This window comes from Ictalurus furcatus, chromosome 16, assembly GCF_023375685.1.
Source record: "Ictalurus furcatus strain D&B chromosome 16, Billie_1.0, whole genome shotgun sequence".
In the NCBI taxonomy this organism is placed as follows: Eukaryota; Metazoa; Chordata; class Actinopteri; order Siluriformes; family Ictaluridae; genus Ictalurus; species Ictalurus furcatus.
The window spans coordinates 28,525,285-28,547,551 of NC_071270.1; the positions used below are offsets into that span (position 1 = coordinate 28,525,285).

Here is a 22,267-nt window from a genome sequence, read left to right on the forward strand (position 1 = left end):
ATATATATATACCATTAAACATTTTAAAATTGGGTTTCATTTGCTTTCCTTTTCTCTAATCACAGTTGCGCTCTAAAAGGAATGAATAGTATCCCCGTTAAGAATGAGGTCAGATTTGTGTTATTTAAAACAGAAGCTGAAATTATTCCAAAATTGGAGAACATGAAGAAATCCTTAAATCTTCGGCTAAACAGAGATCTCTCCACGTTGGGTTGTATTTTGCTAACAAAAGCTGATGGTTTGTCTACATTTGGATTTATCCATTTCTTTATATATATATATATTTTTATTTGGAGAAATAATACACATTATATCTGTAAATCTCAGCTAGTTAAAGAATTCATATTCTCAGGGGGCCTGAGTCACTTACTGGGATGTTAGACTGCTTTATCTAATAATAATCTTTATTTTTACCGTTTCCACGACCGTATTTTTAAATGATCTGTGAGGGGTTTTTTGGTCAAATTACGAGTTGTAAAATTTTCACAAACAAGATCTTTTATTCTGTAAAACGATAGATAGATAGTCAGTCAGTCACTTATCTGGGGAGGAGACGGCACCAGGATGCACTATGGGAAGAAGACAAGCTGGTGGAGGCAGTGTGATGTTCCGGGTAACGTTCTGCTGGGAAACCTTGGATCCTGGTATTCACGTGGATGTTACTTTGACACGCAGCACCTACCTAAACACTGTTCCAGACCGAGTACACCCCTTCATGGTAACAGTGTTCCTAATATCAGTGTCCTCGTTCAGCAGGATAACGCTCCCTGACACACTGCACACACTGTTCAGGAACGCTTTGAGGAACATGACAAACAGTTCAAGGTGTCGACTCGGCCTCCGCATTCCCCACTTCTCAATCCGATCCAGCTTCTGTTGGACGTTCTGGACAAACAGGTCCGATCCACGGAGGCCCGACCTCACATCTTACAGGACTTAAAGGATCTGCTGCTGACGTCTCGGTGCCAGATCCCACACACACCTTCAGAGGTCTCGTGGAGTCCATGCCTCGACGGGTATCTAGTATTAAAAAAAAAATCTAGTATCAAATTTAATGCACGCAACTTTAGTATCATTTTACCTTGAGTAAAACTTTTCGAAATGGAAAACCTATGAGCAAAGTCTTACAGAGTGAACATTCACTGGCAAAAATATTCACAGCACTTTTTTACCTCATGAAATGAGAAACATCTATGTCTAAATGTGAATGTACTTTACTGCAGTGTTATTTCACCGAATGGCCACTAGACGGCGCATCAAAGGTCTGAATACATACAGCAGGTTCTTTGTGACGTGGATTTTAGGGTTCATGATAAGGCTTTGTGTTCATTCTGGTGAAGTAGAGTAAAACAAACACTTTATAAATGAGTTCTAATGTTAGTCCATTAAGTGTTTTCCGGGGACAGCAGTGTAATTCTGGAAGTAACTTTCCCATCCTACTGTCCCACCAGAGGACCTTCTACAGAGCTATATTAAGACCTGAGACCAGTGCGTCTAGCGTTTCAGTCCACATTCCAGTAAAACCATCTCCATGTGAACACCTCTGAACATAATGAACACTCTTACACGTGTTAGTCGGCACTTCTGAGCTTGGAAGCACTCGGAAATGTAGATGTTGTGTAATTCAGTAAAGACCAGAAATGTATATTACATTATTGTACACTGCTTGTGTTTGTACATTTATTCACTTGGCAGACTTTTTTATTTTCTGAACAAAGTTGGTCATGTATCGATCGGAGGATACTACACCGTATCACATCGTATCGTAGCAGATTCTGCGGTATCGCCGGATATTAAACGTTGTCTTATCGGTCCCTTTCACATTTCACCATTTTGCGTGGAGCTCGCAATTTAAAAAAATTACCGCATACTTTCCACAGATTCGGGCTGAGACGCGTCACGTGACATCATCACGACGTACGTTCGGCCAAAACCCTCTTCGGTTCACGTGCGTCGAACATGAGTACAGCTAAAAGGTCTGGCTTACCGACAAACATCATGGCGAAACTGTTTCATGCGATTGCGATTTCGCCGATTCGAGTAGTTCTCCACAGGAAAACACAAAAAATTCACAGACTTTGTAAAAAACCCCAGCAAAATCAAGTGTTGCGAAATCCTGTACGGTTTAATCGTATTGTGTGATAATAGATTCAGTGGCGTCGTTAAATATCGCATCGTTTCCTTAAGAATCGTATCGGAGCTTTGTACTGTAGCAGATTAAGCGGTCTCGCCACATACTGAATTGTTGCCTTAAGAATATAATCGTACCGCATCGTAGAAGATCCAGCGGTATCATCAAATATCAGATCCTTAGTTCACGGTATCATATATAAGTTTCAAATCCTCAAAATGTAACGTATAATGTAAATATGACACATTTAAATCCAAAAGTGGAACTCTTTTTAAATCATTATCACTTCCAGGGAAATGGGCTGAGAGAAACAAGTAATCACGATGAACCAAAATGGCCGCCGAGACGGATAATGATGCAGTGTTCAGCTACACGGTGAGGATTAGTCCCATGTTTATAGGTGACAGGAAATCCTACTGTGTCCATCAGCACCGTGTCCATCAACAATGTGTCCATCAACACCGTCTCCATCAGCACCATGTCCATCAGCACCGTGTCCATCAACACCGTGTCCATCAACACCGTCTCCATCAGCACCATGTCCATCAGCACCGTGTCCATCAACAATGTGTCCATCAGCACCGTGTCCATCAGCACCGTGTCCATCAACAATGTGTCCATCAACAGTGTCCATCAGCACCGTGTCCATCAACAATGTGTCCATCAACACCGTCTCCATCAGCACCGTGTCCATCAGCACCGTGTCCATCAACACCATGTCCATCAACAATGTGTCCATCAACACCGTGTCCATCAGCACCATGTCTATCAACACCGTGTCCATCAACACCGTGTCTATCAGCACCGTGTCCATCAACACCGTGTCCATCAGCACGTCAGAGACGTCACTGATGTGATTTGAAGCAGAAGATTTTTTCTCGCTTTTATTCGTTTTTATTCGTAATTAATCTTGTAGCTCCAGTTTAAAAGTCAGGAAGTAAATTCCAGACACCGAGCATGTCTTGTGTGGTTGACTTCACTTGGGGAAAGTGAAATTGGGTACATTTGATCAAATGGAAGAACCAGACAAGCATGTCAGGAAAAACCCGAGGCATACGGAGCCTCAGCTGTAGCGTGTTTCACTCAGATTAGTGTAAGTGGAGCGGAACATCATAAACACACATCTCCTCACATGACCCTGACCTGCTACTGTGGGAAAAACAGTCATTGTACTGTATATAAGCCAGACTGATACTACTATTAATCTCGCTATACAACAGACAGAAAAGTTTACATTAAAAAAAACTAGAGGAAGGAAGAGAAGTGAAGGTGGAAAGCGTAGAGAGAAAAATCTCAGGCTTCCAGCTTTAAATGAGGAGAGAGTAGAGAAAAATAAAGACGTTGCTAAGATATTAAAGGTTAAATAAATGCGTCTGAATGAGATATAAATGTTTTCTAATAATGCGTACGTCCACCATTTACCTTTATAAATACCTCCAACTTCTTTTACATCCCTATTTACTTTCCCTATTTACAAGTAATTGTTTTTATTTGATTATTTATTGTTCTTATTATATACTTTTTATAATGATTTATTACACAAATAAATTGTAGATAAATTGTAACGTAGATGCGTGTCGTCCCCCCCATTCAAAACTCATAGGGGATGCAAACTTTTGCACTCTTTGGAGCTGAGTTTGCTCCAACTTACTCTTAACAACTTGCTCCAACTTACTCTTTGGAGTAAGTTTGTCTGTCGTTGGCTTTCGTTAAAATAGCTCAGAACCTCCCCTGCTAAACCTTTTGCTTTGTAGAGAATCCGTGTCCTGTTTCGGAAAAAAACAAACAAACAAAAACAAAAAAAAAACAATTGAGAGTGTGTTAATGTTTTTATGATTAATTTTAAGCCAAGTCTGAAATAGTTTAGATTTCAATCAAATCCACAGTGTTAAAAAAAAAAACTTTATATAAAATAGCAGTTACAAACAAAAATGTCACAAGACTGAACTTTGGTCTTTGGCACCGGGACATGTTATCAGAGGCTCAGAAATTCACTCCAGCTCCACACTGAGATAACTGCTGACCTCTAGTGACCCTGCCCTCGTCTGACAGCCAATCAGAAATGATCTCCATGGCCAACGCCTCCCTGTCGTTCGTCAGGACCTCCTCAGATAACAACAGACTGAAACTACGCTGGACAGAGCTGGAAAAAGCAGTCGTAATACAGCTTTCTCTTTAAAGACGTCTGCATTGTCTGCGTTCTCTGGTGGTGTTCCTGCTCAAGTGAATGCCATGTGTTTGAGGAATTATTACACGATGAATTATCGTTCGCTAAAGTCCAGGCTTCTGATCCTGCAAACATCCTGGAGTCCTGATTAACCGAGAAAGTTGTGAAACAAAGCTCCAGTTAAAGGACGACTTTAGGAACAAAATTTAACAACGTAAAAACTTCAACACATGTATATTTTGTTCATTTTTCTTTCTATTACAAACAACCTATAAAGTATTTAGAACATGATAAATAAATAATAGTTTAATCCACGGCCTCAGTTTAAGTATATTATAGCCTGGAATGCTTCATTGTGTTTACATGGGACTCCTGTCAGTCTTTTTATAGACACGCCCCCAGTGCTCCTTTTCTCCGCCCCCATCTCAGCCTACTCTACATGAACTAAACCGAGAGCCACCTATCTTGGACAATCGGACTCACTACTAAGAATACACAATACTAAGAAAATACAAATCCTCTCAAATATTTTGGTAATACTACAGTACGGTATTGAAGTTTTACTAAAGTTTCACTTTCCACCTCTGACCTCGGGCCACGCATCCTGTGTTCCACTAAATCTAGTCCCCTTGATGACTCTCTTAATTCGGTTCCGGGCTGTGCTTCAGTTTGGTGTTTCACTCTGAAGGGAACTAGATGTTGATTTGAGACACACTCCAATCCTCACACGCTGCAACTTTACTGCAAGTGTGTGTGTGTATATGAACGTTGTTTACCCTGCATACACACACACACACACACACACGTTATGTTTTGACGCTGTTTGTAATTTGAACGCAGGCGACATTTTGTGGAACTGAAACGAACCTGGAGGATTAAAATCCTGCAACTCGGTGAGTTCTGAGTGTTTTGAGTGGCATAAAAAGTCCCGGATTTGTGTTGTTGTGTGTGTTGTTGTGTGTATTGTGTGTGTTGTTAAAGGAAGTAACACAGTTAGCATAAACACTCCGATTAGAAACGCAGAGCACTGATGTGGATGTTAAAGCAGTGGTGTAGATTCGGAATAAGTCTTAACAGCAGTGCTGCTGAAAATATCCACCGCTATTCGGACCTGCAGGGTTGTGTTCCACTTAAAGGGCCAGTCTGACATTTAAAAAAACAAACAAAGTGTTTGTAGACTTGTAAAAATCAGATAATATTAAAGATTTAAAGATCGTGTTTATAAACTGTCATCGACAATATTTTGTCTATATGCCTGCGCAAAGGATCTCCCTAATTCATGTATTTATTTAATCCTATTGGTTTTTTTCTGGCCTGGAAATGAGCTCCTCCCCTAGCTCCTCCCCTAGCTCCTCCCCCAGCTCCTCCAGAACTGCTCAGTCCTGCAGGTGGTTTTACACTATACAGTTTTAAAGTGCACCTATTATAGTATTTCAGATATTCCCTTTCATGTAGTGTGTTATATACGTAGCTGTTTGTGAACGTAAAACATCTGCAAAGTTTCAAAAATCAAAGCGCACGACAGACGGAGTTATCGACTCCTAAAAGAAGGAATCGATTCTGAACAGCTGAATCGAGTCGTTAGTGATTCCAGACTTCCTTCCTGTACTAACCTACGTGGGTTCGTAATAAAAAGCCCCGCCTCTGGTCTTCATCGGCTGCTCGCTGACAGCGCTAGACCGATCACGACAGACTGGAGGAGTTTAGAACGAATCCTTTAGAACGGATCATTCGTCTTTCCACGCTTTTCTTTCATTCACACTTAAGCCTGCAAACGGTATTTTATCTCGAGTCACTCGTTCATGTTTACCATGAAGTTGCACAGGAAGTGACGTTCCACCGATGTGGTGGAATTTACACGGCAGAAAGTTTATTAAAATGTTTCCCGACAAAAAATTTCTGTCCTCATGGTGAACAGCTAAAAAAAATAAAAACCACCATGCTCCAATTTCCTGATGGTATATAAAGATCACATACTTTTCCTATTAACGTATCAGCATCTATTCACACATTATCTTCCCAGTAATTTCCTGGGAATTACACTCAATACTGTTCGTCACGTCAGTATTTCCCAGGACTCTGACCCTTCTTTATTAATTGCCTTTTAGTTATTACTCTATTATTGTCACGGCTGCACGGTATCATTTGTTAATGGTTAATGGTTTTTATTGAGCTTAAGGCCCCTGACGGGAATATCTCCATCCTGATTCGCTGTTTGCTGCTTCAGCGATTTCTAATCTGAAGAAAACAGGCCAGAGAAAAAGCAGCGTTGTGCACGCTCTTTTCGATATTCTGTACGAACAGGCACGAATGATTATGAACAAACTGTTTTCCTGATATTTTATTTGTAGATGTGTTAGCTAAGAATTTGAATATTTCAGGAAGCAGCCGCTGTATTAAAATAAAACATCACCCCCGTGATGCTTATGGTTCGGTCCTTTAGTTTCCGGGCCTGTCCTCGTACGCCGTTGTTGCTGATTTCGGATCCGTGTCGTTACAGGGGTCATGGCCTTCTTGGGGAGCGCGGTGCGGAGGGCGGTGGCGTATCGCCGACCGTTAGGGTCGCTTTACTGTCCTGCCGCTCGCTGCTACAGCGTCCAGAGTGAACACACCACAGAGAAAAGCGTCCCCTACACCAAGACCCTCAAAGAAGAGAGCGGATTGAGCGGACCCACCAAACCTCTGCCCCGATCCGCAGACGCCGTGGTGATCGGAGGCGGCAGTCTGGGATGTCAGACGCTCTATCACCTGTGTAAGATGGGCATGACCAATGTAGTGCTCCTGGAGAGGGACAGACTGACGGCGGGGACGACGTGGCACACTGCAGGTACACGTGACACAACATAGGGATTAGTATTTACAGTAAGATGTAAGGGTTCTCTTTACATTTAAAAACATGACAAACTGAAGAACCCCGAGAGTTCTAACACTTCAAACCGGAATTTCTTGTACACAAATATGTGGTATTATTAACCAAGCTGTCAGACATGCTGTGTTCTTCTGGCTGTAATACACCGTAACACTCCGAAGTCAATAATTATGGGATTCGTTTTGTGCCGAAAGTATTGAACGTAACTTTTTCGAGAAAATTATACGACGATTATACAGCTTATTTGATGTGTGCAGTGTTTGTTTGTTTGTTTTTAAACATAGTCTGCAATGGTTTTGCATGTAGTCCTCATCCAGGCCATTTATAATTCAAATAATGCTATTTAGCATGACGTGTTGCACTGGAATGTGAGTTGCATTCAGATTTGAGCATCAGGGTAAGAGCTAGCATGGCATTAGTAGCCCCATGTCTGGGATTGGGTTTACACGTGGAACTGTACCAGTCCATTAAACATGAATCCAGTTCGTTGTCATTAGGTTTGTGTGGGTTACGGATTTTACCCCCACTCACAGGTTATCCTTTTAAAAGACTGTGATAAACACTTGAATTGTACGGAAGCTAAAATAAAATACAGGAAAATGATCATTTCTGCTATTTTAGGTTTAGGGAGAGTTGCTGAGGCTGCTGTGCGGTCTGAATGCTTGTGGAAGGAAGTCAGATTCCTGGAGTCAGCGCTTGGCCTGACGCCACACCACCAATGTCTTCAGATGGTTCGATGAAATTAGCTTTCACTATACGGCTCTTTGTTGGGGTTTTTTTGTCACTGTTCTGGTGATTATTGTTTAAGAAGATTAAGAATGAGCTGGAATCTATCCAGAACTGAACAATTAGGAATATTACGAACAGCTGGATGGTGGGTTTATAACTGGTTCTGTGTAATCCTTGTACAAATCGCGTGTCTGACATCCACATTAGACGCTTCACTGTAGGACTGTTTAATCTTTTGGATAAAAAATTGGCCAGGATTATTTTTCTATAAACCATTTTTGTCCCTCGTTACAGAGACAGTCACACACTGCTAGATTTTATTTCACATCAGCTGGAGAATCCAGTCGAAAGATCATCACTGTGAGATGAAGGGAAGGGACGGGGCTTCCAGTGGATCAGTTTAATATTCGAGAGCACCTACGCGACTGTCAGTCATTCCGTATTCACGTGTTGATTGGCTTCATCTCCTGTCTTTATTGGGGGAGAAAAAAGAAGCCTGCTTCTGTCATATTTTTAAAGTGATGACTTGAACTAAAGTTTACTAAAGTTTGGCACTTCTGGTTATATAATAGGATGTAAATATGATGTCGCTGGATATAGTGGCAGTTTAATTTCACGTAGAGATGATTAAATCGTTATATAGCTCAAGCCTTGTTGTAATGCTGCCAGGCAGCCTAAATGAATCCAGGGTGCCGATACTTTAATATTCACAAACATGACCAGAATGTCGAGCCCAAACGATCCTAAATAGCATTGCGGCACCATTATGCCCTGTGTAGGGAGCACATGTAGTGAATAGGAAGTAACACGGTGAAGTGACGCATCTCAAATGACTTAAGGACCCTTCACTTGGGAACTTTTTTCTTCAGGAACTTTAGGATAGGAACCTTTTATTTTAAGAATGTTCTACTAGGAGCTTTTTGTTCAGGAACTTCCAGAACCTTAGTCTAAGAATTGATGTATTTTTTGTACCCTATGTAGGGAGCACATGTATACTGACGCTGTATACTGAACCCAGTTCAGTATTTATTTACAGTACGACTCGCTCAGTAATGGATATGACGCTATGACGTGTCTCACTCTCCTGCTGTCTGTCTCTCAGGTTTGTTGTGGCAGTTGAGGCCGAGCGATACGGAGGTGGAACTTTTGGCCCACACGAGGAACGTGGTCAGCTCGGAGCTGGAGGAGGAGACGGGCCTGGAGACGGGCTGGATCCAGAACGGAGGCCTGTTTATCGCCTCCAACAAGCAGAGACTGGACGAGTACAAACGCCTCATGTCGGTACGTCACGCCGAGTCAAAATCCTCAGCTTCTTAATCAATAAGATGTGTTTTAATCTGACCGCTTTGAACCGGGAACGCATTCCATGACTAAAATTTCTTTCCTTTGTTTACGCTGTTTGTAAATCCACATAAGCCACATTTTATATGTGTGTGTGTGTATATATATATATATATATATAGAGAGAGAGAGAGAGAGAGAGAGATAAAGATCTGCAGCTACAAGTGTATTTGTCTGTGTGACTTTAATAATAAATGTTGTACATAGCTTTAGGTATTTTTTAATGGTATCGGTTCTTCTCTCTGCTTGCCCAGCTGGGGAAGGTGTACGGTATCGAGTCGTATGTGCTCTCACCTGCAGAAACCAAGGAGCTTTACCCCCTGATGAATGTGAAGGATCTGTACGGGACTCTGTACGTCCCCAAAGACGGCACTATGGACCCTGCTGGTACCTGTACCACCCTGTCCAGAGCAGCTTCTGCCCGCGGAGCCACGGTACCACAGACCGGTTCTCTACTGGATTATACCCAGTGTAACATGATCATGCATTATAGTGCGCACTTACAATTAAATGGTGCACAGTAAATTAATCTCTACAGTAACAGATTCGTTATTTAGGAACGTTAGTGCAGACCGTTTATTTAACTTCAGATACTTTAGCCAAGAAACTTGACTTCAGTTCAGGAACCATAGCTCTGGAGCATTATTTTAGTTTTATTTTTTTTGAACCTCAGAGATACTATTTTAGCCCAGATGCCTTTTTAGCACAATGATTTTATTTTACCTTGAGAACTTTACGCAAGGAACTTAGTCTATTTATAACTTCTCTGTTAAACATTAAACTAATGAGCGTGCTGCCATTTTACAGCCTGGGTTGCCAGATTGGATTTATTCCATGTCTGAAACCATGCGGGTTTAAATATATCTTTTGTGTGTATTAAATTTATTATTATAATTATAATAATTATTATTATTATTACAGTAAAAAGTAATACACTAAGTGACAGAGTGGTGTGATGAAGCAGGCGTACTGTTACCACCCTATAGTTGATTATTTTCCTATAACAGCACTTGCCCAACTTTTATGCAATTTATTATTACTATTTATCTATTTTTTTTCTATCTATTTGTTTTTATAATTACATTAAACATTGTTTAACAAGTTTTACAGTGTGAATATACATGATGAAGCGCAACAGCACAGTTAACAGTTTTTACTCCATTAAAAAAAAATTTTTTTTTTAAATTACAGACAGGACCACAGTTAATTATTCATTTAACTTGCTAGGAAATAATGAAATGAAACTTCCTGTCTGCAGGTGATCGAGAACTGCCCTGTGACGGGCATCCAGGTGAAGACGGACCACATGGGTGTGAGGAGGGTGAAGGCAGTGGAAACAGAATTTGGGACCATTGACACCCCGTGTGTGGTGAACTGCGCAGGTTTATATCACGGCACCATACACACATTCCTTCTCTGACTTCATTACACTTCTGAATTTTTCTTTTCTTTTTAAAAAAAAAAACCTTTTGTAAACCTCTGCCAGAAAAAAAATATATCTGTATATATATAACACAAGTGCGAAAGTCAAAGTCTCCAGAAGAACCGTTACAGTAATTTCCTTATAAACCCGCACTTATCGTACACAACACTGCTATTTTATTTTTAAAGCAAAGGGTCGTCACACCAAATATTGTCTTTGTTTCATTCATTAATGTTTACTGCCCTTTATAGTATTTAAAAAAAATCATTTTAATGTAGAAACATTTGATTTCGTTATTTTTTTAAGGCGTCTTTTATCTACAGCGTTTCTTTGCACAGAACTGTATATAATTTTTTATTTTTTTTTAAATTACAAATACATATTAGAGTTGCATCAAACAAACAAACAAACAAATAAATAAATAAATGCTTTAACACTTTATTTAATCACGTATTGGAATATTTCCTCAGGAATGGATTAAGGATTTTACAAGTCAAATAATTGACGTGTTTACGGAAGTAATGAACTGCATTAGGTTGAGTTGCTCTGATTGGACAGCGCGTCTGCACGCTGGCCGCATCGTGAATTAGATTAGTGAAAGAAATTAAATACGGTTTATAAAAATAAATAAAAAAACCCCCAGAACAATACGCCTAGTAATGCAGTAAAAACGAATTATTAATACGACGATAAAGTAAAAGAAAGAAGCTTTTTCATGTCGATGCGTTAAATCTCTCAATAAATCCACCAGTGTGTCCATTTAAATAATAATATATTCCGTTAATAAATCCAATAATATGTCTTCTCATATATCAGACACCCTGAAGGTGGGGTGAGAGTGAGCGTGGGTGACGGCCCTACAGGACAGATCACTCTTATGACGAACACTGACAGTGTGACAGGCAAGCGTCGAAGGAGACGGGTCTGAAGATGCAGCACGTCTCATACGTGTACATGGAGTCAGTCTAGTGCTCACTGTTTGTGCATGTATTTTCTTGCATGACCAGAAGAGGGCGCTCCTGGTTTACACACTGCGGAGGGTGATATTTACGCAGGATGGAGATTAGTGCTGCTTCAGACCTGATGTGTGTATAAAAAGCTGCATCTGACCTCTGAAAGGTTTCCACTGAAGCGCAAAGCCTTCATTTTCCTCCACATTTTAAAAATAAAACCAGTTTACAACGCTCTCCGTCTGGTTCGTCTCTGATTGGTCAAGTATTCAAACTACTGTCCTTCTGCTCATCTTTGAAGTCATTAGTGAGTTTTATTTATGTATGTATTTATTTATTTATTTTTGGAGAGCGAAGCTGTGATGACGGATTATGCACGCGGAAGGTAAGTTTATTATTAATTAAAATTCACTGGCCAGGTGTAAGGAACTGATCATGCTGAAAGTTCACTCGGGGTCAAGTCGGAGTTAAGTCGGGGTCAAGTTGGGGTTAAGTTGGAGTTAAGTCGGCGGGAACCGTATAAATGGTTGTAAATATTTGTACGGTGATGGACTTCAGTGTTTGATCTGAGAAAGCAGGACGTAAATGCGATGAACTGTCTGATCCGACCAACCTGAGAAATGAGCACGCTTGATTGACAGCCATTTATCTGAGACTCCGCCTGCGACATCGTTCAAGCGACTAAAGACAGTTATAGTTACAGAGTAGCTACGCCTGATGGGCTAGCTTTTGCTCACTCGGTTATGTTTCACTAGCTCTCACCAGGTGTACTTCCTCTGCTAAGGTGAGTTTTGTTCGCTGGTCTGTACTGAAGTTAAGAATGAAAGGGTTCGGTTGTCTTTCTTCCTGAAGTTCCTCCTGTATCGTGAATCCTGGTTAATGAATGCTGTTGTCTCTGCTCTGGTGTCAGGTGTGTGGGCCACTAACCTGGGGAAGATGGCCGGCGTGAATGTTCCTCTCATCGCCATGCATCACGCCTATGTGGTGACGGAGAGGATCGAGGGGATTCAGGTGACATCATCCCCTCTGTACCTGTATTGCTGTCTCGCTAATTGTACTCTGTGAACCCATAATGCCCCTCTGTAGCCATTGTGTCCTCTCTGTAATGTCACCTCCCTACCGACTCCTCTATAATGTTAATGTCTCCTCTGTACCCTCCGTTCTGTAACACCTCTTCTTATAACGTCACCTCTGTACCGTCCTCTATACTGTCCCATCTGTACTGCCCTTTCTGTCCCGCCCCCTGTGTTTCACCTCCTCTGTAACAGTAACATGTCTTCTGTACCATCTCATGCGTAACAGTTTCCCTGTGTAACACCTTCATGTTTTGTAACGTCTCTGCACCACTTACTCTGCAACTGTCTCATCTCTACCTGAACGTCCCCTCCGAAACAGTAACGTCCCTTCTTCACCCCTAACGTAACGCTCCCCTGTAACTTCCCCCTCTATAAAGCTCCCTGTAACACCCCCCCCCCCCCCCGTAACTCCGCCCCCTCTGCGTCCTCCTCTAACATTCCACAGTAACATTTCCTCTCTGTAAATATCCTCCCTAATTCTTTCTTTCTTTTCTTCTCTTAATTCTCTCTCTCGCTATCTTTTATATGGTCTTGTTGTATGGACAGTTTCACGTCACACGTGAAACTGTCCAGTTCTTTTTTCTTTTCTTTTTTTTTGAGCCACAGTGTGTGTCTCTCTCTCACTCTCTCACTCTGTGTGTGTGTGTGTGTGTGTGTGTGTGTGTGTGTGTGTGTGGGTGGGTGGTGAGTGTCTCAGAATAAAGTGACACTGTTATTCTTATCCCTTCTTATGCAATAACACAGCTTTCACACTGCACCAGCAAAAACACAACAGGCACCATGAGATCGTTCTTCTCCACAGCTGAAAGCCTCAGCTAACATTATGCAACCTCCCTGCTGCTGTGAGAGAGAGAGAGAGTGTGTGTGTGTGTGTGTGTGTGTGTGTGTTGGTTCAGTAGCTCTGTCCACCAGATGTCCTCTCTCTCTCTCTCTCTCTCTCTCTCTCTCTCTCTCTCTCTCTCTCTCTCTCTCTCTGAGCATTACAGTAACCGCTGTTTCGTGCCGTTCATCACGCCGTCAGTCTGCAGCGTTCACGTGTCGCGCGCATGCTAATTGACCCACGCGCTCGATGATGAATCGAGAGAGTTTAGAGAATAGAAGCTCCCCGACCTGAGATAATTAAACCGTTAAACCAGTGCGCACTTCCTTCACATGGACCATCAGGCTGAGCAAACCCAACCGACTAGGGTCATGCGTCTGTAATCCATCTTCTGTGATGACTTCCTTGATGTTTGTGGTTAAAAATGCTTTGTGCTTGTGTATGCGTGTGTGTGCAGCAGAGGGGAGAATTGTGGGATTTTGAGGGGGAATAAATATTGGGGAGTAACGGCGTATTAACGTGTATAATGAAGCGGAGGTTACTGAGAAACCGCAAAGAAGCGTAAACTCCTCGGCCCTTAAATTTACAAAGCGCTGATACTGATACTGGAGACTCCTTCCATACATGTTAAATAAAGACTTCCTCTCCTTATGGAAAACTTGACCATATCGATGATTTTGTGAGCTGTTGCTATAGAAACGATAACGTATCAGAACGAGCACGTTAATATAAACCTGCGCTGCTGTTAGAGAGAACTAATCACCATTTTCTGACCAATCACAATCCAGGATTACAACTTCATTTACATATCTTTGATTCTTTCAGTTAACTTTGTAACACACCTGATCTCAGCTGGTCCTGTTTTAATGAGAATGACCTTAACCTTGATCCCGTTTGTTTATTGTTTGTTTGTTTGTTTGTTTTTTTCCAGAACATGCCCAACGTGCGGGACCACGACGCCTCGGTCTACCTTCGTCTGCAGGGCGACGCCCTGTCTGTGGGAGGCTACGAGCAGAACCCCATCTTCTGGGACGAGGTGAGTGTCCTGCAGGGGGTCGCTGTCGCTTTACACACACAGTGGGTTTTGAAGCTGCAGTGTTTCTGGGTGGGATGTGCGAGTGTTTGCACATTTCTAATTTCAGTCTTCGTGTGGGAGTTTTTATCCAATTTCAGTCACGACAGCAGCACAGGCTCACTCGAGATAAAGTTTACTTTTAGAATATTTGTGTCTTTTACGGCTGTGTGTGTGTGTGTGTGTGTGTGTTGTGAATAGACATGATGACTTGTTCTGCGTGGAATACTGTGTGTGTAATGACAGTATGATGTGTCATGTTCTTGACCACATCACACACGACCTAATTACATGCTGAGTTTCTGTCAAGGTCTGTGCACGTCTAAACATGGTGCTGCAGGTCTGTTTGTGGTCGTCTGTGGATGTGGGTGTGTGTCTGGTCATCTGTTGTTGTGTCTATAGCTGTGTTTTGGGTGTCTGGTCGTCTGTTATTGAGTCTATAGCTGTGTTTTGGGTGTCTGGTCGTCTGTTGTTTTGTCCATAGCTGTGTTTTGGGTGTCTGGTCGTCTGTTGTTTTGTCTATAGCTGTGTTTTGGGTGTCTGGTCGTCTGTTGTTGAGTCTATAGCTGTGTTTTGGGTGTCTGGTCGTCTGTTGTTGAGTCTATAGCTGTGTTTTGGGTGTCTGGTCGTCTGTTGTTGAGTCTATAGCTGTGTTTTGGGTGTCTGGTCGTCTGTTATTGAGTCTATAGCTGTGTTTTGGGTGTCTGGTCGTCTGTTGTTGAGTCTATAGCTGTGTTTTGGGTGTCTGGTCGTCTGTTGTTTTGTCTATAGCTGTGTTTTGGGTGTCTGGTCGTCTGTTGTTGAGTCTATAGCTGTGTTTTGGGTGTCTGGTCGTCTGTTGTTGAGTCTATAGCTGTGTTTTGGGTGTCTGGTCGTCTGTTGTTGAGTCTATAGCTGTGTTTTGGGTGTCTGGTCGTCTGTTGTTGAGTCTATAGCTGTGTTTTGGGTGTCTGGTCGTCTGTTGTTGAGTCTATAGCTGTGTTTTGGGTGTCTGGTCGTCTGTTGTTGAGTCTATAGCTGTGTTTTGGGTGTCTGGTCGTCTGTTGTTGAGTCTATAGCTGTGTTTTGGGTGTCTGGTCGTCTGTTATTGAGTCTATAGCTGTGTTTTGGGTGTCTGGTCGTCTGTTGTTTTGTCCATAGCTGTGTTTTGGGTGTCTGGTCGTCTGTTGTTTTGTCCATAGCTGTGTTTTGGGTGTCTGGTCGTCTGTTGTTGAGTCTATAGCTGTGTTTTGGGTGTCTGGTCGTCTGTTGTTGAGTCTATAGCTGTGTTTTGGGTGTCTGGTTGTCTGTTATGTTTATAGCTGTGTTTTGGGTGTCTGGTCGTCTGTTGTTGTGTCTACAACTGTGTTTTGGGTGTCTGGTCGTCTGTTATTACGTCTATAGCTGTGTTTTGGGTGTCTGGTCGTCTGTTATGTTTATAGCTGTCTTTTGGGAGTTTGGGTGTCTGGTTGTCTGTTATTGTGTCTGTGGGTGTTTGGGTGTCTGGTCATCTGATTGTGTCTATAGTTGTCTGTTGGAGTCTGTGATAGTGACTGTGTATTTGATTGTGGTTATGTCTGTGATTGCAGCTATAGGTGTCTGTGGTTGTGTCTGTGTTTTGGTGTCTGGTCATCTTTGGTTGTGTCTGAGGTCATCCACGCCTGTGTCTTTGCACGTCTGTGGTTTTCTGCTGTTGTGTCTGTTGGAGTCTGTGATAATGATTTGTGTATGTGATTGTGTTCATCTCTGGTTGTGTCAGCGGTTATGTGGTTGTGGTTGTATGTAGGTGTCTGTGGTCATGTCTCTGGTTGTGTCTGTGGTTGTGTCTGTGGCCATCTATGGATATCTGTAGTTGTGTCTGTGTCTGAGTGTACGGCTGTCTTGCTGTCCCTGTCTGTCCCTGTCTGCGCAGGTCTGTCTGCGCAGGTCATATCAAGTCTGTGTTTTCGTCGTACAGGTCTCGGATAAATTTGCCTTCAGCCTGTTTGACCTGGACTGGGACGTCTTCATGCAGCACATCGAGGGAGCAGTTAACCGAGTTCCTGCTCTGGAGCGGACTGGGATCAAATCCACCGTCTGTGGACCAGGTACACGCATGTAGATTTACGTGTACACGCTGCACTCTGTATAGCTGGAATTCAGATACAGATGGGAATGGATTTTGTGTAGAACGTTGTCCATGACCTCGTCGCTGATTGGCTCACGTCATCGTGTGCGCGTGCGTGTGGATTGGCCGAAGCTGTAGCTCCTGCGGCTGTGACTCGCTCTGATGGGAGCTGACAGGTGTGAAATGTTGTTTTCACAGCGCAGGAGCTCCAGGTCACGTCCACACACAGCGCAGGTAAATACGGCTTCGGGCGCTACGCTAAACGCCAGCGACAACAAAACTCATGCGCTTTATTCGTTTAAGAGACGAACACAATACGGCTTTGAAGCCTAGAAAGCCTTGCTTTTGTGAGGGAAAAAATGAATAAATAATGTTTTCGCTTTAGAGTAAAATAAATCATTTGACAAGAAGGGTCTCCATCTTCCTGTCACGTGAGTCAGTGAATCAGTGAATCAGTGAGTCAGTGAGTCAGTGAGTCAGTTTGTAAATCAGAATCTCTTACAGTACGTGATAAATTGGCATCAACAGGACCACTTCCTCTCCAGACAGTGAGTGAGGAGTGAACATTCATCTGTTTGACTACTTTTTAATGGAGCCTTTATTTAAAATATATACATATAATATATATAATATTTATTATTATTTAAAAAAATTGTTGTTGTTGTTCAGAATCATTCACTGCAGATCACAAGCCACTGATGGGCGAGGCTCCTGAAGTCCGGGGATTTTTCCTGGGATGTGGCTTCAATAGTGCAGGTACCACACACACACACACACTCTCTCTCACACACACACACACACACACACAGAGTTGTAAGAGTCCCAGCATGGGGTAGAATATGACCAGCACCAAGGCATCTTTCTTTCCTTTCTTCCTAACTTTACTCCTTCCACCAGTTTCCCTTTTTACTTCTTCCCTCTTTCCTTCCTTCTTATTTTTACATTTTCTCTCTTTTCATTCCCTCTTCCTTTCTTTCATCCTTCCTCCTTCCTTCTTTCCATCACTGTTCCTTTTTTTTCTTTCTTTCTTTCCTCCCTTCTTTTCTTCCTTCCATCACTGTTCTTTTTTTTCTTTCTTTACTTTGTTTTTGTCGTCTTTCCTTTCCTTTGTTCTTTTCTCTTCTTGTTTCCACCGTCACCGTGACTGTTTCTTTCTTTAATGTGTAATTTATTTGATTTTACATTCAGAAGTTAATTGTAATTATAGCACACAGTGCTGTAACACAGGGGACTGCTCCCTCAGAGGTGAACCTGTGTGTGTGTGTGTGTGTGTGTGTGTGTGTGTGTGTGTGTGTGTGATGAGGGTCAATATGCACAGTCACGGAGACCTTGTCCTCTCTGTCTGGTTCCCTTCGTGTTCCCTAATATTCTGTGCAGTGGCTCCACCCACTCGCCTCTCCTCGGGCTTAAATAATAATTCCCAGGAAGTCTGCGAGACAGGGACAGGCGGAGCGAGACAGGGACAGAGAAACGAAGAGCGACCGGGAGAGAGTGACAGACAGAGAGTGACCGGGAGAGAGAAACAGAGAGCGACAGATGTAGAGAGACAGCAGAATTCATCTACCCACTACTGCACTGATCACATCTCACTTACACACTTATTTTTGCAATTATTACTATTTTTTTATAACATTTTTATTATTCTTCCTATTATTATTTTTATTTTATTTTATTATTTTTGTTGTTTTTTAATTCTCCTCTTATCTATATTGATGCCTTGGCAATATTGTATGTAAACAAAATGTATCACACAAATAAACTAAATTGAATTGTGAGAGAGAGACAGAGAGGGCGAGACAGCAAGACACAGAGAGAGAGACAGCAAGACACACAGAGAGAGAGAGAGAGACAGCGACACAGAGAGAGAGAGAGACCGCAACACAGAGAGAGAGAGACCGCGACACAGAGAGAGAGAGACCGCGACACAGAGAGAGAGAGACCGCGACACGGAGAGAGAGAGACCACGACACAGAGAGAGAGACCGCGACACAGAGAGAGAGACCGCGACACAGAGAGAGAGACCGCGACACAGAGAGAGAGACAGAGACACAGAGAGAGAGACAGAGACACACAGAGAGAGAGACCGCGACACAGAGACACAGTGAAACAGAGACTCGGTGAGAGACCGAGACAGCGAGACCTGTAACCTCGTCGTACACTATGTGGTGAGCAGACGTAGTGTATAGGAAGCCGTTGGAGACGCAGCCTCACTGGGGTTGAGGAACGTGTAGACGAGTTCCTAGAGCGATCTTCACATTTGTCCTTCTCAGTGATGGACATCTCACAATTCTGTTCTTCAGACCACAGAACCCAATTCCTCCTTTATTTATGACTCTCTCTCTCACACACACTCTCTCTCTCTCTCTCTGTTTTTCTTTCTTTGTCTGTCACAATCTCTCTCTCTCTCTCTCTCTCTCTCTGTTTTTCTATTTCTTTCTGTCTCTCACAATCTCTCTCTCTCTCTCTCTCTCTGTTTTTCTTTCTTTCTGTCTGTCTCTCACAATCTCTCTCTCTCTGTTTTTCTATTTCTTTCTGTCTCTCACAATCTCTCTCTCTCTCTCTGTTTTTCTATTTCTTTCTGTCTGTCACAATCTCTCTCTCTCTCTGTTTTTCTTTCTTTCTGTCTGTCTCTCACAATCTCTCTCTCTCTCTCTCTGTTTTTCTTTCTTTCTGTCTGTCTCTCACAATCTCTCTCTCTCTCTCTGTTTTTCTTTCTTTCTGTCTGTCACAATCTCTCTCTCTGTTTTTCTTTCTTTCTTTCTGTCTGTCACAATCCCTCTCTCTCTCTCTCTCTGTTTTTCTATTTCTTTCTGTCTCTCACAATCTCTCTCTCTCTCTCTCTCTGTCTTTCTTTCTGTCTGTCTCTCACAATCTCTCTTTTTCTCTCTCACTTTCTCTCTCTCTCTCTCTCTCTCTCTGTTTTTCTTTCTTTCTTTCTGTCTGTCACAATCCCTCTCTCTCTCTCTGTTTTTCTATTTCTTTCTGTCTCTCACAATCTCTCTCTCTCTCTCTCTCTCTGTCTTTCTTTCTGTCTGTCTCTCACAATCTCTCTTTTTCTCTCTCACTTTCTCTCTCTCTCTCTCTCTCTCTCTGTCTCTCTCTCTCTCTCTCTCTCTCTCTCTCGCGCTGACATTTTGCTGAAGCAGTATATTGATTGGCGTGAGCGGTTAGTCTCGGAGTCCTGTGGAGTCACTTTAATGGAGTTCTTTACCTCCTGAGGCGAACGTTTCCACTGTAAACGATGGTTTTCTGCGATGCCCCTCCCAACCGGAGGCCATGGATTTTTGCTCCCTTCTCTTCCGGCCACAGGTAGCTGTGGCGTTGTCGCGATTCGAATTTGCGATGTCCCTACTGTAGAGCGAACGCTTTACTCTTGCACCGCTCGGGAGCCCACATGCTGATTTCTAACATGAGCTCAACTCTATGCTAACTCTAACACTAGCTAATATTAGATGGAAGCCACTGGAAGGTAATGAGTAAATCAACCTGATGTCCTGACCCTGATATTCCAGATATGAGGGAGAACGTGTGTCTGTGTGACGTGTTTAATTAGCGGCTCATTGGATTTGATTGACAGGTATGATGTTGGGAGGAGGCTGCGGGAAGGAACTGGCTCACTGGATCATTCACGGGCGGCCTGAGAAGGACATGTACGGTTACGACATCAGGTGTGTGTGTGTGTGTGTGTGTGTGTGTGTGTTTCTAAATCTAGATAAATCCCTGCCTAAACAAGTATTGTTGTTAATCAATAAGCGGGACAGATACAGATAGTGTGTGTGTGTGTGTGTGTGTGTGTGTGTGTGTGTGTGTGTGTGTGTGTGTGTGTTGTAGGAGATTCCATCATTCTCTAACCAACAACAACCGCTGGATCCGAGAGCGCAGTCACGAGTCCTACGCTAAGAACTACTCGGTGGTGTTTCCGTTTGATGAGCCTCTGGCCAGCCGCAACATGAGGAAGGACCCCTTTCACCAGGTCCTCTTAACACACACACACACACATACACACACACACACACACACACACACACACATCTGAAAACAGTACGTTTTAAAGCAGGTTTAATTCCTTTCTAACTCAAATCTCAGTTCACACACCGACGTCATGAGGCACAATATCCCAATCGTTAAACATGGCTAAGCCCCGCCCACTTTCAACGGACAACACAAATGTGACTGACGTAGCAGACGACCAATCACAGACCTTCTCTGGGAGCTCTTCTCCAAACATATCATTAAATCATTTACTCATCGCTAACCGCTTTAAACAAAACTCCTTTTCAAATAACTTTTTAAAGATAACGAGTCCCTGTGAACGAGCTGTTGCTATGGAAACGGTGACGCCTTACATAACGATAACGAGCGCATTCATATTATTCAGCACCTTCTGACCAATCCAGAATTCAGCAGCGCGGTGGGATAAAGACAGTCCATAAAGCCAGTGTAAATGCACAGAATTCTGTTCAGTCTTCATTTTTATTGAAACTGAATTCCGTAGAATTATAAAACCTGTAAATGAGGCTTACAGCGCCGCTTGAAAGTTAGTGAACCCTTTAGAGTTCTCTATATATCTGCATATAAATATGACCTAAAACAACATCAGATTTTCACACAAGTCATGAAGAAGTAGATAAAGAGAAGAGGGTTAAACAAACGAGACAGAAATGTAGGAAAATGATCCAATATTACAGATCTGTGCAAAAGTATGTGAACCTTTTCTTTCGGTATCTGCTGCGACGTTTTCCTTTAGAGATGGTTTTGTGACCTTTTCCAGCCCGATGAGCTTCAAGGTCCTCAGAAATCTCCTCTGTTCGTGCCATGATACGCTTCCACAAACACGTGTCGTGAAGATCAGACTCTGATAGATCCCTGTTCTTTCAATAAAACAGGATCGTCATCCTGATGATCAAAAAATTCTTTATTCGAATATTTTGAGATGCTGGAGTTTTGATTCCCGTGAGCTGTACGCCGTAATCATTCCCATTAAAACGACAAAAAAATCCGTGGTACTGACCGTGGAGTACGGCTTAGCCCGGGCTGTGAGGTAAGATAAACGCAATTGGCTGTTTAAAAGATGGGAGGAGCCACTCGATATGCCCCGCCCTGACTTCCTGTTTCAGTGGAAATTGCATCAGCACATCAAATAATTCTGCGCGTTTCAAAGCACTTCAGTTCTTTATTTAAAATTTGCTGTAGATGGCGCTGTTACTATTTTCGCACGTCTACGTTTTCCAAAGGCCGATTAAAGTTTATTTATAATTGCATAATGTAAGGAAAATTTAGAAAGTAGGTTTTTGTTTATTTTTTTGGGCAATGTCTCTCAGTCCTGCTTGAACTCGCTTATCCGAGTTGAAGGTACAGAGAAATATCCAATCAGCTGTTTGATTTGATTAGCTTACCGATTAGCTTCTGTCACACACTAATCACACACACTGATCCAGGATTCTTTATTGCTCTTTGTGTGTGTGTGTGTGTGTGTGTGTGTGTGTGTGTAAGTAAGACTTGTTGCTAAGCTACTGCTAAAACGACGGCGCTTAAGTGTTTCCAAAAATATCCCGTATCCTGCTGCCCGGTTGTGTTTCAGTCGCGTCCCAGCGCAGAGGCGA

General features: G+C 42.5%; 2 protein-coding genes across 4 annotated transcripts in view; one reads left to right on the forward strand and one right to left on the reverse strand.

Annotated features, from left to right (window-relative positions):
• Positions 1-4,546, reverse strand: LOC128620701 (uncharacterized). Of its 3 annotated transcripts, XM_053645942.1 has the most exons (3): positions 4,080-4,546; positions 2,549-3,897; positions 1-1,020 (listed from the first exon to the last, which is right to left on the reverse strand). In XM_053645942.1, exons 2-3 carry the CDS (start codon positions 2,958-2,960, stop codon positions 857-859), a joined length of 576 nt encoding a protein of 191 aa, XP_053501917.1. In that variant the 5' UTR covers positions 2,961-3,897; positions 4,080-4,546; the 3' UTR covers positions 1-856. The 3 variants fall into 3 exon arrangements, 2 of the variants coding, with proteins under 2 accessions (XP_053501917.1, XP_053501916.1); XR_008388175.1 differs by having other exon boundaries at positions 3,783-4,439; XM_053645941.1 differs by having other exon boundaries at positions 2,549-4,439.
• Positions 4,547-5,062: 516 nt separating this feature from the next.
• The window catches only part of sardh (sarcosine dehydrogenase), a 29,949-nt gene continuing 12,744 nt past the window's right edge, over positions 5,063-22,267 (forward strand). Inside the window, exons 1-11 of the mRNA XM_053645938.1 lie at positions 5,063-5,191; positions 6,799-7,125; positions 8,999-9,177; positions 9,492-9,671; positions 10,496-10,619; positions 12,521-12,621; positions 14,438-14,542; positions 16,515-16,644; positions 17,334-17,420; positions 20,242-20,332; positions 20,496-20,637. Of these exons, the coding sequence (XP_053501913.1) occupies positions 6,804-7,125; positions 8,999-9,177; positions 9,492-9,671; positions 10,496-10,619; positions 12,521-12,621; positions 14,438-14,542; positions 16,515-16,644; positions 17,334-17,420; positions 20,242-20,332; positions 20,496-20,637 (1,461 nt within the window). The 5' untranslated portion in view covers positions 5,063-5,191; positions 6,799-6,803. The remainder of the gene's footprint in view (positions 5,192-6,798; positions 7,126-8,998; positions 9,178-9,491; positions 9,672-10,495; positions 10,620-12,520; positions 12,622-14,437; positions 14,543-16,514; positions 16,645-17,333; positions 17,421-20,241; positions 20,333-20,495; positions 20,638-22,267) is intronic.